Source organism: Sylvia atricapilla, chromosome 11 (genome assembly GCF_009819655.1).
Source record: "Sylvia atricapilla isolate bSylAtr1 chromosome 11, bSylAtr1.pri, whole genome shotgun sequence".
NCBI classification, from domain to species: Eukaryota; Metazoa; Chordata; class Aves; order Passeriformes; family Sylviidae; genus Sylvia; species Sylvia atricapilla.
In genome coordinates, this window is record NC_089150.1 from 15,063,379 (window position 1) to 15,080,441 (window position 17,063).

General features: G+C 47.7%; 1 protein-coding gene across 5 annotated transcripts in view; it reads left to right on the forward strand.

Moving 5' to 3' along the window:
• The first annotated feature begins 431 nt into the window (after positions 1–431).
• POC1A (POC1 centriolar protein A) overlaps positions 432–17,063 on the forward strand; it is a 56,214-nt gene continuing 39,582 nt past the window's right edge. For 2 of the 5 annotated variants that reach the window (XM_066326803.1, XM_066326805.1), the window contains exons 1-5: positions 11,745–11,822; positions 13,054–13,138; positions 13,799–13,970; positions 14,894–15,073; positions 16,185–16,292. In XM_066326803.1, the coding sequence (XP_066182900.1) occupies positions 11,805–11,822; positions 13,054–13,138; positions 13,799–13,970; positions 14,894–15,073; positions 16,185–16,292 (563 nt within the window). In that variant the 5' untranslated portion in view covers positions 11,745–11,804. Of the gene's footprint in view, positions 1,408–11,744; positions 11,823–13,053; positions 13,139–13,505; positions 13,579–13,798; positions 13,971–14,893; positions 15,074–16,184; positions 16,293–17,063 lie in introns of those variants that run through there. The other 3 variants (XM_066326808.1, XM_066326807.1, XM_066326806.1) reach the window with 3 other exon arrangements.

Sequence of the window (17,063 nt, forward strand, 5' to 3'; positions counted from 1 at the left end):
TGCTGAAATGTGTTTCAACAGGGAAGACCATTTCCCCTTGCTTGGCAGAACTTTTCATAGCCAATTGAAAGGCTAGTTTGTTAGCAGGGAGCTTGTAATGTGTTTCTCCAGTGAATCACAAAAGGTGCAAACTGTCAGGGTGTTTCTGCAGGTGTCAGAGGGGTAGAGCTGGAAAGGTTTCCAAATGGGGCACTATCATGTCCCGGGCTGCAGCTGTCCCTGCTGCTCTTTGGGGAACCACTCCTGGGTGCAGCTGAACACGGCCCAGACCTCTCCTTGCCCCCAGCCCTTCAGGACAGCTCTGTGGACTTGCTCAGGTAAAAACCCAGGGCTGGTTATCATTTAAAAGAACCATATTGTAACATCTGAGCTAGCCCAAGCCTGAGGTTTCAAACTGCCCTGTCTTCTTCAATAGGTTTGGCTTTTGGCCAAGACTAAAGTCTTAGTTCTTATGTATGTTTGTTTTCCAGGCTTGAACTGGTTACAAATAACTCTCCTCCTTTGCACTTTCTAGCTTCTATGATTCTGTTATAGCCTAACTTTAAGATGGACCATCCCAAGGTGCTGGAAGGCCGCAAGCCAAGAGTGGGCTACAAAAGAAGAGCCTCAGCTGTATTGTGCCTGGATGAGGAGCTGGAGGAAAGCTGCCCTTCAGGAAGCTGCCAAGATCTTTGGCCTGTCCAGGGAACTGCTGCTGGCATGGAGAAAGAGGTGTTCCCACCAGCTCCTGCACAGGACACACAGGTGTTTGCTTACAGAAACAGAACATTTATTGGAACCCACAGTTAGCCATGGCCAGTTGGCTTTTGCCCACTGACTGGGAGAACGAGATAGGGCTGTGCAAGGTGATGGCCAATGGGGGAAGCTTCCATCCACCTGTGAGAATAGAAAAGTGAGCTGATGCCCACAGAAACACCATCCCTTTCTGCTCCAGGTGCACTGGGGCAGTGGGCTGACATGGCTTCTCCTGGCCTTCCAGGACAGGGGGTTATTGTGCCCTGTGACACTGCCGTACAAGTGATGGAGGATGAGCGGGATGTCCGGCCTGGCAGTGACAGATGCAAGACCAATCGACCTCCTGCTGTTTCCAGTGAGAGCATAGGCAAAGACAACAGATTCTTGCCCCTCTGCTTTCCAGAGAAGCTTTGGAAAATGCTGGAAAGTGACCAGTTTCGATCCATTTGGTGGAGTGAGGGCGGAAAATGTGTGGCCATCAACAAGGATCTCTTCAAAGTGGAGGTGCTGGGCAGGGGAGTTTGTCATCGGGTTTTTAACACACAGCACATCAAGAGTGTTATTCGCCAGCTGAACCTCTATGGATTCTCCAGAGTACAGCGGGATTTCCAAAGATCTGCCTCCCTGCCTGAATTCCTATCAGAGGAAGCAGCAGCTTCTGCTCACAGCCAGGTACAGCAGCTGCTCTGCACAGCAGCCAACACTTTTGATAATCTGAGGGGAGAGAGGGACCTTCACAGCAAATAAGGCCTTGCCATAGAAGAGGTGGGGATGGGAGTCAGTGGTCTGGTTTTTATTTCCTTTTCAGTCTGTGCTCAGGCAGGTTTGAGTGAATCTTTCTGACTAGTAGAAATGCAGATAACATAAATTTCAGTGAGATCTGCTGAGTTTGAACCCATTTAAGGGACAGACTCAGCGTAATCTGATTTCTCTGAATGTCTTTGCTCCTTGTCTTGCTGTACCAAATCTGAAACCTCCCTGCGGCACCTGCCCAATGCCAAGCAGATGCATCCAAGGATCATGGGATTACCTGCCTGCTCACATCTGCACTGAAGCTGCAGAGAAATAGTGATATTTAGCTTTTGAAAGCAGTTTTTCTGCTTTGGCCCCCAGGAGAGCAAAACCTCAGTTGTGGGGATGGCTGAACACAATGATCACATAATGCTTTAGCCTGACCTGTAAATTCCATCTGGCCCTCAAAGTCCTTTTCCTTAGCCATGCTCCTCTTTTGCGATTCAGAATCCTAGTTCTTGTAGCTTGGGTTTTTCCAGTCTTGGAATAGTAGCAACTAACTCTTCTCCTTGTTTTAGATCCTCTACTACTATAACCCCAGCTTCAACAGAGCACATCCCTGGCTGCTGGGAACATGTAAAAGGAGAGCTGCCCTCAAACAGAGAACTCCGTGTGCAGTGGGGTTGGATGAAAGGCCCCTCCAGAAGCCCAGATGGTCAGTGTGGAGGGACATGCAGGTGTCTGCTGAAGCCCATCCATCTCCACTGGCAGCTGCTCCCATGCTTCTAGAGCCTCCTGGAGCACACTATGGATATACAGTCAAATAGACACTGACAACCTAACTGAGTTGATAATAAACTGACCAGTAAACCTTTTTTGTTGTCCTGTCCTATTTGAACAGTGGAAAACTCTCTTATATAGTTCTGTGTCTTTAATGTCCCGCTTGTCCTTTAGTAGCCTCAGCAAGGCAGATGTCCCAGAACAAGCGTGACCATGTCAAGGTAGCACAAAGAGATGCAGCAAAGGCTGAGCTCCTGTTGCCAGTGGAAGGGCAAATGTTGCCCTTCCAAAAAGTTGGAAGTGCAAGGAAGGAATTGGTTTGGGCAGTGGGCCCACCACTATCTAGTTCGGCCTACTTCAACTGGCTTGGAAATACAAAGAACCACTATCCCCTCACACAGCTCTATTCCCTGCAGGAATGTCTAGCTTTAGTAATTATAGTCTGTTCAGAGGGGAAAGTGCTGCAGGGGAGATGGTCAGCTGGGTGCCATACAGTTAATGCTGGTTAGAACAAGGGCTGCTCTGATGTTCTGCAAACAGGTGCATCTTTCCCTTCAGCATGTAAAGGCAGCAAATGTAAGAGATGTTTGGGGTTGTTCTGTGGTCTGCTCTGGTTACACTTACCTGACATTCCTCTCTGCAGGAATGTGTGGGAAGGAGAGAAGCAGTTGTCTAGGTCTTTAGGAGGTGCAAGGCTCCTGAGAGCTTAGAGCTTTAGAAGAAGGACTGGGCAGTTCTGTTTGCCTGTACTGACAAAACTCTCCTGTCAGCAGGAGTTTCTTTGGAAAGGCTGATGTCCCCCTGCCCACTCTGCTCTCAGCATGGCTGAGTGTTCACCCTTTTAGTTTTTCCCGTGTGACACTTTCCACAGATACTTGATACTCTTCAGCAGTGTCTGACTGATACCCTCCTCTAATCTGCAGAGTTCGGAAATTTCGGGACAAAGAACTTTTCTATAAGATTAGAGGCTTAAAAGTCAAGGCCAAATGTGATCCAGCCCAGTGATCAATGTTGTTTGGAAAGCAGCCCCATGGGGAGAGGTGAATACTGGAACATGCTTCCATGGCACTGGCAATACTGTGCTTTGTAGGTGGGTGGTGCTGGACCATGCAGTGTTACCTGGCCTGGCCAGGTCAGCCCCAGCACGTGGGTCTGTGTGGCAATGAGCCCTGCTGGGTGTGGGTGCTGGACATGTGCCCCATGAGTGAGGAATTCCATTGAACTCAGCTACTGTTTTCCTAGCACCAGTTTTTGTGCACTTTGGGCTCTGTGCTGATGCAATTGTGAGTTCAGTGAAGCCTGAACTCTGCTCACCCCTGCAGACACTAGCAGAGAAAGTTCAAGGACTGAAAGCAGCCACCTGGCCTTGGTCAGCAAGATCAGCACAGCTGAGCCACCTGTGTTGGAGACATTTTAAAGTCAGGTTTTATCTACATTCCTGTAACAGATTTTAAGGTCTTACAGTGGCTGAAGACACTAGAACTGATGTAACTGGTCAGAGACAACTCTGTAGATGCCAAGAAGGCTGCTGATGATATTCTGGCTGGATCCAGCTTGCCACATTTTCTCACTTCTGAATCCTCCTCCTTTAGGCTAGTCCTGGAAACTGCATGCATGTACGAGCTCCCTTTACTCTCTCTACTCCCTCTCTCTTGGACGGATGAGAACTGTGTAGCTCCACAAAGGCAATAGCAGTGTATCCCTCTGGTGCTTCTGCATGCATCCCGTTGTCACCCTCCCCCTCAGCCCTTCAGCTGTACGGATGAGCAATGAAAGTAATACAAATCTGCAAAGACTAGGCAGCAAATAAAACGGTATTGCAATTAACAGAGTGATTTCTGACTCTCTACCTAGCAGATGCTTCAAATCTGAATCAGAAATATTTTCTCTTGGTGTCCTGAGCAACTGCAGAGCCCAGGCTTTGCAACCCCTTTGCTTTACAACAGCAAAGACCCTCTGCATGCCGAGTGTTGAGGAGAGGAGAGGGCTCCCCCAGCCCTGTCAGCTGTTTCCTGCTGTGTCACTGTCACAGCAGCTCTTGTCACTTTCCTCCCTCCTTTCAATGCTCTGATAACAAGCACCTGGGGCAGCCAGGTGACCTTTGACTGAGCTTCGTCTTTAAACTCCCGTGGCTTTTGCTTCATTGCCTGCTTGTTATGCAGCAGTAAAGATCTGTTCTGATAGCAGTAAAGGCTACTCCCCTTCCTTTTCTCTTCTTATGCAGCATCAAAGCTCTCTGAATTTGCTTGAACAGATTTACATTTAGGTCAGGACTTACTTGAGGAAAAGGTGTTTTTTTTTTTTTTTTAACTCCTGTCTTTTTCTTAACTCTGTAAGGAAGGGTAATAAGCACAAAGGCAGGTGGGAAAAAGAAATGTGGGTTATAAATAAACAGGTTTGGCACATAGGGGAGGACAAAGTCATTAGTAAGAGAAAAAATAACTGATGTGGCAGCAAGCTACATCTTCAGCTGGTGTAAAGCAGTCCCTCCCCATGGAAGCAATGGGAACAGGTTACTGTCATCAGCTGAGCTGCTTGGTGGGTCTGCTCCCTTCTGCAGTGTCTAGCCTGTCTGCAGCTGCCCCCTTCCACAGCAGCAGCAAAGGAGGTTTGACATCAACTCCGTGCTGTGAATCTTCATCTACATTCTTTGGCTCCTTGTAGCTGTGTGCTTGGGCTGCCTAAGTCCCTGCTGTTCTCTTTGGATGCAAAGTACCAATAATAGGGTGGCTGTCACATCCCAGATGGTCATTTTGACCTATGCCATAGCATTGCAGGGTTGGTTGCCCAATGCCACTGCCTCCATCTCCACGATGTATAGGGATGGGACACAAAGCAGCTGTGAAGGACTCATGCTGGGATTGTGGGGATCATGGGGACAGGATGACCTTGTGAGAGTGCTGCTAGCAACTGGGAGACCTGGGTGTAGGTGCTGGTTCCATTTTAGCTTGTGTGCATGGCATTCACCAGCCCCATGTCTCTTGGAGCTTCCTTTCTAGATAGCAAAATACTTCTTCCCACCACTGGTCTTGTTGAGAACCTCAGCTGTTTCAGAAAAAGTCTCATATGAGGTGGCTTTCTGCAGCTTTGGTGGCTTTCTGAAGCTTTGCACACTGTCTCTTGGAATAGTCTTAGAACTGCAAAGGTATGAGTAGAGACTCAGCAGTTTAAGTATTAACAAGACAGGTGAGAACTGGGGTTTCCAGTATAGCATTGGTAAACATTAAGTTTATTTGCTAAATTTAGACCCACACACTCTAGAGAGAAATTCAGGGCTTTATGAATTGGGCTCGGAGTCAAAGGTTAACTGTAATTTCATGCAAGAATGACTCGCCTGAATTCTGATGCTCTGCAATAGCTTTTGCAGCATGCAGAAATCACAGCCATGGCAGGACTGCCAGTGCAGGGCTCTGTCGATGTGACAGAGAGGGCAGATCCTGGGGCTTCTGGTCTCTTTCCGATTCATAGTGATACAAATAAGCCCAGGGAAGGAGTGGCTGGGAATTACTAGATAATTCCTAAGTGGCAAGCTGGGAAGTGGCATCTGTAAGAGGAAAGCTCAGCGCTTTTATCACCCAGAGTTACGGTATTCTTCACAGAGAAGCTGCCTAGATTGGCCCGGTTAATCTCTAATGAAGCCGTGCTGCGTTTCATCCCGTTTTCCCGCAGGCTTTTCCGCCTCTGCCCAAGGGAGGCAGTTTGCGGCCCCAGCCCGCCCCCCGGTGGCCATCTGAGGGCCGGCAGCAGTCCCCAGCCGGTGACACGGGGTGACAGCGCAAGGCCGGAGCGCCTCCTCCCGGGCTGGGCGTCGGGAGCGGCCGGCTCCCAGGGGCTGGGAAATCCCCATCCTGCCCAAACCCGGGGCACATAATGCCACAGGGATGTCTGAACGGCTGAACTGGGCTATTCAAGGCGATCAGCTCCGCTGCTAGACTTGTCTGCTTGTTGCTCCCAAGGGCTCCTTTTCCCCCTCTTGACATGAATTTTCTTTAATTCTTTTTCTTTTGACATTTGTTCTGAACTCCCACAGGTGAGAGTGTCACACTAGTGATATGCTGTCACTTCTGGCTGTTGGTGTTACACAGTGGCACCCCAGGGCTGAGGTAAGGAAAGTAACCATCCATGGCCACCATAGATGCTGCTCGTGTATTATCTATGTTATAAATACATGTTATAATATTGGCCTTTCACAAATATTAAAACGGATGCTATATGTATAATGTTAAACTAGCTTTGCTATAAAGATATAGTTTTTATTTCTGGTATCAACTAAACTTAGACATAGTAGTGGGATAGCTGATAAGAGTTATGCTTGTATTGAATTGCCTGTTTGGTTGGGATAAGATCCAATGAAGGTATGATGAAGACTGTTGCTACTGATACGCCAACTCTCAGCACCTGCCAACTGTAGAAAGTATGGACCAAAACCCAAGCTGGAGGTGATAATAAGAATGGACTAAAACCACAGCCAAGAAATGCACATGCTCTAAAAAGGTGGACCCGAGGAGGAGCCATGCTAAACAGTTCTTGGAACATGTAAACTAGTCTGGGGAAAAGTTTAAATGTGCCTAATTGTTTATGAATATGCAATAGGCTGATGTAATAGAAAAGGTATGTAAAGGGTGTCTCTGAAACAGCAGGTGTGCTTGGCTAAAATGCCAAGCACCTGGCTGTTAAAATTTGCTTTATTATCCTTGTCTCCTATTGTCCTTTATTAAAATTATAAATTTTACCAAGAGAGTGAACCTCATTTTCCACATCTAGAAGGCAACTAGGGGTACTTTTTTGGGTGGTGGAATCCTTCAATTAAAACAAATGTTCCCATTTTCTGCTTTTAGAAGTGGGAGTGCAATCACAACATATTTCTGGTTTTTGGTTTTTTTTATTTCTCTAAAATTGATTGGACATGATTCTTTCAGACCTCAGGCATATTTAGCATCATGTGTATCTTCTTTTTTATTTCAGTGCAGGGAAAGAAAAGTTAATACTCAAATGCCAAAGAATTTAATGAGGAACAGGTCAGGCCATTCTTGAAACCACTTCAGACTTCCAGATTCAAAATCCATAGCTATGTGGGCAGAAAGGCCATGTCTGAGGGAGGAATGTATCTCTTCAGATGCAGTACCTCAAAGGTCAAGGAGGAATGCAGAGCTTTTCAGGCACACAGACACTCCTGAACCAGCAGACTGTCTACTCTGGGATGGCAGTGCAGCAGGGAGAGGATGGATGCTTCCCTGAGAAGACCAATTAATGGGATTATGTTCATGGCTCTGCATTTATGAAGAAAGAAGGAGTGATGCAGATAAAGTAAACCAGAACATCTCTTGACCAGATGGCTTGAGTGAGGGCTTGGGCTTTGTTCTGCCAACCTAATTGCTGGGTTGTTCGTGGATGGAAAGGAAACTACTGCTTTTGGGTCTCATGCCAGAAATGAAGCAAGTGTGTCCCCTGGTCCATCTCTCCCAGCTGGTTTTAAACCCACTAGGTGAAAAAGTGCAATCCTATTCAAGAAGTTTGCAAAGACAATGGGTTGACATCAAGGAATCCCTGAGGCTTTGGGGTAAGAGATGTCAGAAAAAGGATTCTCCATGCTAGAGCTGCTGTTTCTGCATTGCAGGGGTCCAGGGAGCCACGTTTCTGCAGGTGACAGAGGGGTCCAGCTAGAAAGCTCCTCAGACAGGGCCCTGGGATGGCCAAGACTGCAGCCATGCCAGCTCCTCCCTAGGGACCCACTCCTGGTGAAGCCAGACATGGCCCAGGCCTCTCCTTGCTCACAGCCCATCAGGACAGCTCTGTGGACACTGCTGGGCTCCAGACTCCCACCACTGTTGCCTCTGGGACAGAGAAGCAACAGTTTCCTCAGCAGTTTCACCTCAGGGTGCTTCTCATGCCAGGGCACCAGTGCCAGCTGTAGCAGAATTTCTGCTGTATTGTACAATGCCAACTGTAGCAGAGCAAGGGCATGATTTATATTTGGATTGAGGTTTGAGCTACCCCAGCCTGGGCCCCAGATTCAGGCCTGTGAAGCCTGTGGTGCAGTTAGAAATTATGTTAAGGTATGAACAAGGGACAGTGGTTTTTCTAGGTATTAATAGGTATTATTTGTATTGTGAACACTTTAGCCACCTTAAGAATAAGATAAACAATGTCTGTTTGCATTTTTTCCTCATGCTATATAGCAATGAGAAAATACTTGTAATTGTAAACTATATTGAAGTGTATATAACCTGCGATTTTAGACAGAATAAACAGAGAACATATGTAAACCATATTGGTTGAATCTGCATTGCTCTGTCAAGCTTCTCATGTTTTAAGGGGTTCTCTGCTTTGGCCAACCATCACAGAAATGTCACCTGCAATGTCCCCACAGCTCAGCACAGGCACCACAGTGATATGCCAGAACATTCCATTGGAACCTGCTGTCTGTTGGTGCCAGTTGGTCTTTGCCTGCCAGCTGGTGGGACACAGTCAAGATCCTGTCCAGGGGATCGCCATGGAGAGAGAGTTCTTGTCCCTGCGCTTTCCACAGAAGCTTTGGAAAATGCTGGAAAGTGACAACTTTCAGTCAATTTGGTGGAGTGAGTGTGGAAAATGTGTGGCCATCAACAAAGATCTCTTTGAAACGGAGGTGCTGGGCAGGGATGGACAGCAGGTCTTCCACACACAGAAAATTAGAAGTTTCATGCGACAGCTGAATGCATATGGATTCACCAAAATGCAGCGGAATTTCCAAAGATCTGCCTCCCTGCCTGAATTCCTGGCAGAGGAAGCAGCAGCTTCTGCTTGCAGCCAGGTACAGCAGCTGCTCTGCACAGCTACTAATGCTTGTGATAATCTGGGGAGGAAAGGGACCTTCACAGCAAATAAGGCCTCCTCATAGAGGAGCATTTGAAGGTTGAAAAGAAGCCACTCTTTTTAAGAGGGCTTATAAAAATGAAGAAGAGGGACTTTTTGTGCGGGCAGAGAGTGACAGGACAAGGAGCAGTGATTGTATAGTGAAAGAGGCCAGGTTTAGATTACATATTAGGAAGAAATCCTTCCCTGTGAGTGTGGTGAGGCCCTGGCACAAGTTGCCCAGAGAGGTTATTGATGCTCCACCCCTTGAAGTGTTCAAGAAGACCATGCTGGATGGGGCTCTGAGCAACCTGGGATAGTAAGTGGCATCTGTGCCAAAGGGAGCAGTGTTGGGACTTGATGATCTTTAAGATCTCTTCCAACCCAAGACAATGTGTGATTCTGTGATGGAGGGGATGGGAGCGAGTGGTCTTTTCTCAGGCTGTGCTCAGGCAGGTTTGTGTAAGTCTTTCTAGTATAGACTAGGTTAAGACTAGTATAAATGCAGATAAGACACATTTCTGCTGAGTTTGAGCCCATTAAAGGCACAGACAGACTCAGCATAACCTGATTTCTCTGAATGTTTTTGCTCTATGTCTCGCTGCATCAAATCTTAAAACTTCCTGTGGCACCTGCCCAATGCCAAGCAGATGCACCAAAGGGCCAACAAGATTACCTGCCTGCTCACATCTGCACTAAAGCTGCTGACAAATCATGATACTTGGTTTTCAAAAGCAGTTGTTCTGCTTTTGAAAATCCTACACTGCTCTGCACTCATGAGGCAAAACCCCAGGGATGGGGATGCCTGAAGACAACCATCACAAGCTTTAGCCTGACCTTTAGGTGCTATGCAGCCCTCAGAGTACATGATCCTCTGCTGCAATCTGGAGCAACTTTGGGGTTACAGTCTTGGGATAGTGGCAACTAACTCTTCTCCTTTGCCTGTTTTAGATCCTCTACTACTATAACCCCAGCTTCAACAGAGAGCACCCCATGCTGTTGGAAACGTGCAAAAGGAGAGGTGTCCTTACAGAAAGGGGCCCAGATGCAGAAGAGATGGAGGAAAGGCCCCTTTCGAAGCCCAAGCTCCATGGAGAGGCACACCTGGGCTTCACACAGGCACCTGTTAGAGAGCAGTCATTGTCCAGTCCACAGTGTCTAATAAATAGCGCTGTTCCTAGATAGAGATGAACAGAGTTGGAAGAAATAGATTTGAGTTGGTATTAAACCACTGGAAGAATAAACCTTTCTCAGTTCTGTTATAAATGATTAGAAGCCAATTCAAAATAACAGAATTTATTTAGCAAATTTCCAAAACCAAATTAAAAAGTCACAATAAAATCGGACAACATCAATCGAATGCTGGGTGGGCAGAGTGACAGTAACAATGGTACCGTCCAACCTCAACCACACACCACTGGGTCTCAGCGTACGGTTTTTATACAGTTTATTTATCCTGAGGCTAAGTCCATTGAAAGTCCAAATATTCAAGTATTTCTTTATTTCCAAGCGAGGTTTTGAAAGGGGTTCCCATAAGTATGAAAAGACTACTCAGGAGTCTTCCTGGATTTCTTCTCTGGGGTGTTGATTTGATCATCCTCCGGATTCCCCATCAATATTGACATCAGATGTCAAGCAGCTGTTAAATGGAGGCCCATCATTGATGAATGGGCCATCTCCAGTCCGGCTGTGTCATTTCTGTTGCAAATGTTGTGGTTTCACAGCTTGCACAACAGGCCTTGGAATCTCGGAGATGCCCTGGAGTAGCTTTTTAATAGACCAAATCTTTGATACATTATATACACGAATTTATCCATTACATTTACCACAGTTCTCCTGTGCTCTTTGCACAACCCCAGGGTGAGTTCCTGTTTTGAACACCCACAGACCAAGCAGAAGCAACTGATCTCCCATCAGCTGAACCACTTCTTGGAAGTGACCAGCCCGGCTTCTCAGCCCTAGAGGGCACGGGATTGCGGCGCACCTCTGGCTGAGATCCGGGGACCGCTTCCACTAGGCTGTGGCGCCATTCAGCCCCAGAGCAGCACTGAGGGGAAGGAAAGGGCTGGATGGGCACTAACCGGGCCACTGAGGGAGCGGCCCCAAGCCTGCCAGAATAACTGATATAACAACGCCGGAACGGGATTTCCCCAACGCCCTGAGCCCCCTGACGGGACCGAGCCCTCAGAGGAGCCCGCTCCGGCGGCTCCCGGGCTCCGGCCCCGCGCCCGCCTCAGCGTCCCTCAGCAGCCCCTCAGCCCGGGCCCTCAGCGGCCCCCAGCGCCCCTCAGCCCGGGCCCACAGCGGACCCCAGCGCCCATCAGCGGCCCCCAGCGGCCCCTCAGCGGCCCCCAGCGCCCCCTCAGCGGCCCCCAGCGCCCCCTCAGCGGCCCCCAGCGCCCCTCAGCCCGGGCCCTCAGCGCCCCTCAGCGGCCATCAGCGCCCCTCAGCCCGGGCCCTCAGCAGCCCCTCAGCGCCCCTCAGCCCGGGCCCTCAGCGCCCCTCAGCCCGGGCCCTCAGCGGCCCTCAGCGCCCCTCAGCGGCCCCCAGCGCCCCTCAGCCCGGGCCCTCAGCGGCCCCTCAGCGCCCCTCAGAGGCCCCCAGCGCCCCTCAGCGCCCCCCAGCGGCCCTCAGCCCGGGCTCCGCCCCCCGCTCCTCGCTGGGCGGGGCCGTTGCTACGGGGCGCGCGCGGCGCGGGAACCGAACGGCGGCGGCGGGGCATCATGGCCGCCGTGTGTGAGGTGAGGGGCGGCCGGGCCCGCCCGGAACAGGCTGTGTGAGGCCGCTGAGCCGGGGCCGGGCCCCCCGCAGGGCTGCGGGCACTGCCGCTGAGCGGGGCTGGCGGCGTTGGCAGCCCTCGGGCCGATGTGTCCGAGCCGGGAGGGTTGTGACTGTGCAGAGAAGAGTGAAAGGAAAGGCTGGGCCGGTGCCGGGCCGGGTGTGTCTGATGCTGTGAGGGACTCTGAGGCCGGGGTGGCGGTGGGAGGCAGTGCTGGGCTCAGGCGGGGTTCAGTGCTGCTGTGGGGTGCCATCATGCAGGTGGGGCTGGGACAGAGGGGCTCGAGGAGCTTAATGCTGCTGGGTAGCCCTGGCTCTGGGGTGCTGTTGCAGCTGGGGTTGGCCTGTTTTGTTGGCGGCACCTCCAGGCTGTTGGAGGGGTTCTGGGTGTGCGGAGGGCTGGTGCTGGGTGTTGACGGGGAAGGGCTGCCCTCTTCCGGGGCTGGTTGCTTGTCTGAGCGAGGGGCTCTGGTCAAGTCCTGAGAGGGAAAATGCTGTGGTGAGGATTTCCAGGGAGGCAGGAGCAGTGTGTGTGAGAGCAGGGATTGAAGGCTGATCAGCCTATCCTGAGGTCTGCACAGTTTTCAAGTGTTAAAACCTCCTGTAATTCGGGTTTTTGTTTTTTGCCTGACCTCAGGCTTTTTTTGGCCTTTGCTGCAAGGTGCTGTGGGAAGGGTTGTGTGTCAGTTCGTTGTGGTGCAGTTCTCATTCCTCCTGCCTGTTTCAACAGGGGTGTTAAATCTTGCAAGTGTGTGTCTTCTGTACAAATGGTGGCCTCTTAGCTATACCTGAGCTGAGATGAGCAGCTGTCAGAGCAGAGCTGAGCTTGGCTGTCTGCTCAGGTGATCATGGACATGGCTTATCTGTTCTACAGTCAGCTTTAGAGTCTCTGTGCCAGCAGCATGTTGTAAAAATGCATGAGGGATTTGTGCAGTCACCCAAGATCCAAGCTAATAACAGCTTGGATATTTTGCTTCTTTTAAATTTTATGGTATATATTTTTTTAAATTTATGGTATATATGAAATTTGTGTTTCGTGTTGTGCAGTTGCCTACACAATGGTTCTGGCCTGTACCTGGGGTTTTTTTTGTAGGGGGAATATGTGGCTTGGTTCACTTGCTGTAGAAATAAAATGATTTTGTTGTAAAAAGATGAATCTTAAATCTGAAGTGTCTGAACATTCTTGTCTTCTAGGAAGATCCGTCCCTGGAGAGGCACTTCAAAGGCCACAGAGATGCTGTCACTAGTGTGGACTTCAGTCGTGCTAAGAAACAGATAGGTAAATTGCCTGTGTTTTGATGACCAGAGGATAAAGAAGGAGCTGCTCTGCCTTAGTTAGATGTGGGGATCAGTGGAGGTAACTGAGCTCAGCAAAAGGTCTGCTGATGCTTCCTGTTAACAGCAAATTGAACAATGCTCTACTCACCTTGCAAGCTTGTGTTTTTAATGTTTTGAAGAACTGCTGCAGATGTTGGTCAGTGTTTTGCCACAAGGGAGTGGGTGTTGGAGGGAGGTGTAGCCAGGGTGCTTTTAAGTCACCAACTCACTGGTCTTCTCTGCTTAATCTGTAGTAACATTTAACCTGCTTCAGCTCATACCTGCCTCTGCCAATGAGAAAGTGATGAGATAACCTTCATTTCCTGAGCGTGTGGAAGATTTGCAACCTGTGTGGCTTCTGCCTTGGGAGCTGTTGCATGGCTGGACTCTTGAAAGTAAATTGTCAGTCCAAAGTAATCCATGGCTGGCCTTGTTGTGTTTGAACTGCTAATGAAATAATATACACAGCTTGCAATAGATGGGTGAAGCTTCAAGGGAGATGTATGGAGACTGCTGGAAGCTATGATGGTGAACTGAGTGTGAAATGTAGTTTTAGTGTAATTAGAGGAGAACTAATTCAAGTTTGGTTTTGTGTGGTTTTGTTTCTCCTTTTTTATTTCAGTAAGTGGCTCGATGGATTCATCTCTGATGATCTGGAGTATGAAGCCTCAGATGAGAGCCTATCGCTTCGTGGGCCACAAAGATGCAGTTTTGTGTGTCCAGTTCTCACCTTCTGGTCACCTCGTGGCTTCAGGCTCTAGAGACAAAACAGTCCGTTTGTGGATCCCTAGTATGTGAGTACCTATTCCCTTCTCCCTCTCTTTGTGTTTAACTATGACTTGGAATTTCTCCCCACTTCTCTGTAGCAGTTCTCTGGCTATGGGACAGGCAGGGATCTGTTTGGCACTGTCTTTGTCTTCTCTTCAGTCTGTGAATATGGAGCTCCTGGTGGTACAGTACATGCTGGAGACAGATTTTGGACTGGGAGTTCCATAAACCTGTTGGATCTCTAAATATGCTGTGCTTTGGATCTCTAAAGGTGCCTTATGTTTATTTGCCAGAAAAGTGCATCTTGCATTTGTTTGGAAATGAAGTGTAAAGAAAAATGAACACATTTAAATTGTCTTGGCTGACTGAGTTGACTTCAGGTTGCTCACAGCAGTACAACTTCAGGTGTGCTGAATTCAGTCGTTTTATTTCTTGTGTGCCCTGGAATGCCACAAGAATGGATGTGGCACTGGGATGGCCAACTGGTGCATTGGCCATTACAAGAGTAGTTGTGGGGTTGTTGCCTGCTAGGCTCTGTCTAGATAAGCTGTGGAAACACCTCTCTCCTTGCCTGCCTTGCAGCAAAGGACCTGGCAGCAGGACAGAACCTCAGTGTCCTCTTTTACATTGATGTTTTCATAAGTGTTTAAATGGTTGCACAAATTAGCTGTAGCATTTTTTCCTCTTTATAAGAAACACGGGTTGTTTCCTATTGGATTGGCCTCTAACGTGGAACTAAACAATTAGTCTTAGCTGTGTATTCTGTATTGCTCATGAAGCATGAGCAAGTTTGAGGTTGATCAATGTTTTTCTCCTAATGTGGTGACATGCAGTTCCCGCATAAGGGGTGCTTACTGGCACTGCTCAGAATACAGCTCTGTGTCTTCAGGTACAGAATGTCTTTGCTGCTCTGTTGTGCAGTGTTAAAGAGCTCTTCCCTTTTGTGTAGCAAAGGAGAATCAACTGTGTTCAAGGCTCACACAGCGACCGTGAGAAGTGTTCATTTCTCCAGTGATGGCCAGTCCTTAGTTACAGCTTCTGATGACAAAACAGTCAAAGTGTGGACGGTTCACAGGCAGAAGTTTCTGTTCTCACTGAGTCAGCACATCAACTGGGTTCGCTGTGCCAGGTGAGTATGGCTCTCTGACAAACAGAGATGGAGATTTATCTGTCAAAGCAGAGGCTCAGTGTCACAGTCTGGTGCAACACATCTCTATTCAGGGTGATTCAGGTGTGTCTAGTGACTAAAATACATTGCTGACCTGCAGAGACATCTTTTGATAGTCTGTGCTCACTTTGTGTTTCTCCAGTGATCTCTGTCAAGCAGAGGCTTTCCTGCTTTGTGATTTGTTCTGTGTTTTGTTTTTACCTGGTAAGGAGAATTCTGTGTCTTGAAGTTGCTAACAGAAAAAAAAGGAAACATTCCTACTGTTATTTCAGCTTAGTTTCTTCACACTTGTCATGCCCCTTGTTAAAATGGTCACCTGTGCTATCCAAAATGTTGTAAGTGCTACCATGATAATAACATTATTTCCTGGTAACTGTTTCAGGTTTGGTTTCAAGGAGTTATTTATGCATATGTGTATCTAGGATAAAGCCATGGTTTATCCTAGATTTATCCTATCTGTAGGTGAAAAGTTCATTACAGATCTGGAGTGTGGTGGTGACAGGTAGCAATATAGATGCCCACAGAAGAGCAGAAAGGATTTTTTTTTCCCAGTATGTGATGATCTATAGTTAGGGACTTCAGTCCTGATTCTGTAACATGTATGCCTCTGAAGAGAGATCTGGATCTGCCATGTATATGGTATTTTGAGTTGAGAACTTAATATATTCTCGTAGGATGCTGGAATGGTGAAGGGTCTGCTGCAGCTGTTTTCTTGGGAGTGACTGTGTTGCTCTGAACTGTGGCAAGGGCAGGAGTTGTTTTGAATCAGGGCAGAGAAACAACTTGAGGTACACTTAAATTGAAACAAGTAGGACACAGGATCTTAAGTCAGACTCAAGACTTTCCTGAGGGTTTTTTTTTTATGCTCATGGAGTTAGGGATAGTTTGAGTACTTAGGGTTTGCTTTCTTTTCCCTCAATTTAGTGATTGGATTTTCAGTTGCACTGATGCCTCTGACTTCTTGAAAAGTGGAGTGTGTTTACCAACATACTTCAACAACTGGCCAAATTCAGTTGACCCTGTACTCCTTTCATTTGAGGGCTTTTCTTAATTGCTGTAACTCTTGCCTTAGATTCTCTCCTGATGGACGATTGATAGTGTCATCCAGCGATGATAAAACTGTCAAGCTGTGGGACAAAACCAGCAGAGAATGCATCCACTCCTTCTGTGAGCATGGAGGGTAAGGACCTGGCAGTGATCTCTGAAGTGGGGTTACCTGGGGAATCTACACCTGGTTTGTGAGGTTCAGAGGTCCCTGTCCTGGCTGCTATAAAACTGCTTAAAAAACCATTAACACCTTTTACAAAAGTAGCCAGTCCAGAATTGCCCTGGCCCCTTTGACTGCACAAAGTTAGAACTGTGAGGGTTGTATTTCAGTGACTGTTCAGGACATCAAGCCTCCGTTTCTTTGTGCTTATTTATTTTTGGAGATGCTTAAATTCTTTATTTCTTCTTTTATTTTGCCCTGAGTTGACATAAATTAAGTGCATAAGTCTGCTGACAGAATAACACTTGAATGCTTTGATTCATCTTCATGTTTTTAAGTAACGAGGTTATTTCAAAAATCCCACTTTGCATTCAGAAAAATAGCTGTTAAATTTGGAATGTTGAGCCACAGCAAAAGATAGGTTACCCAGAAACACAAAACAAGTTCTCAGAAAACTGAGACTGGAATCTCCCTAATTCATTGCACTAAAGTTTTATGTTCTTTCTAGGTTATATACAATCCTAAGACAAATTCCGACATTATTTTTTCAGTGCTCCTTAAGTATGTGTCTTGTCCAAACAACCTATTGAAAGATCTCAACTTTTTCAGTACTTGCTTCAAGAATAGCTCAAAAGATAATTAATTTTATCCAGTTCATTTGTTGAGGAGTTACAAGGTATCTTTCCCTGAAGGGTCTGAAGCTTTTATTATACTTATTTGTTCAAACTAAAAATCGATTGGATT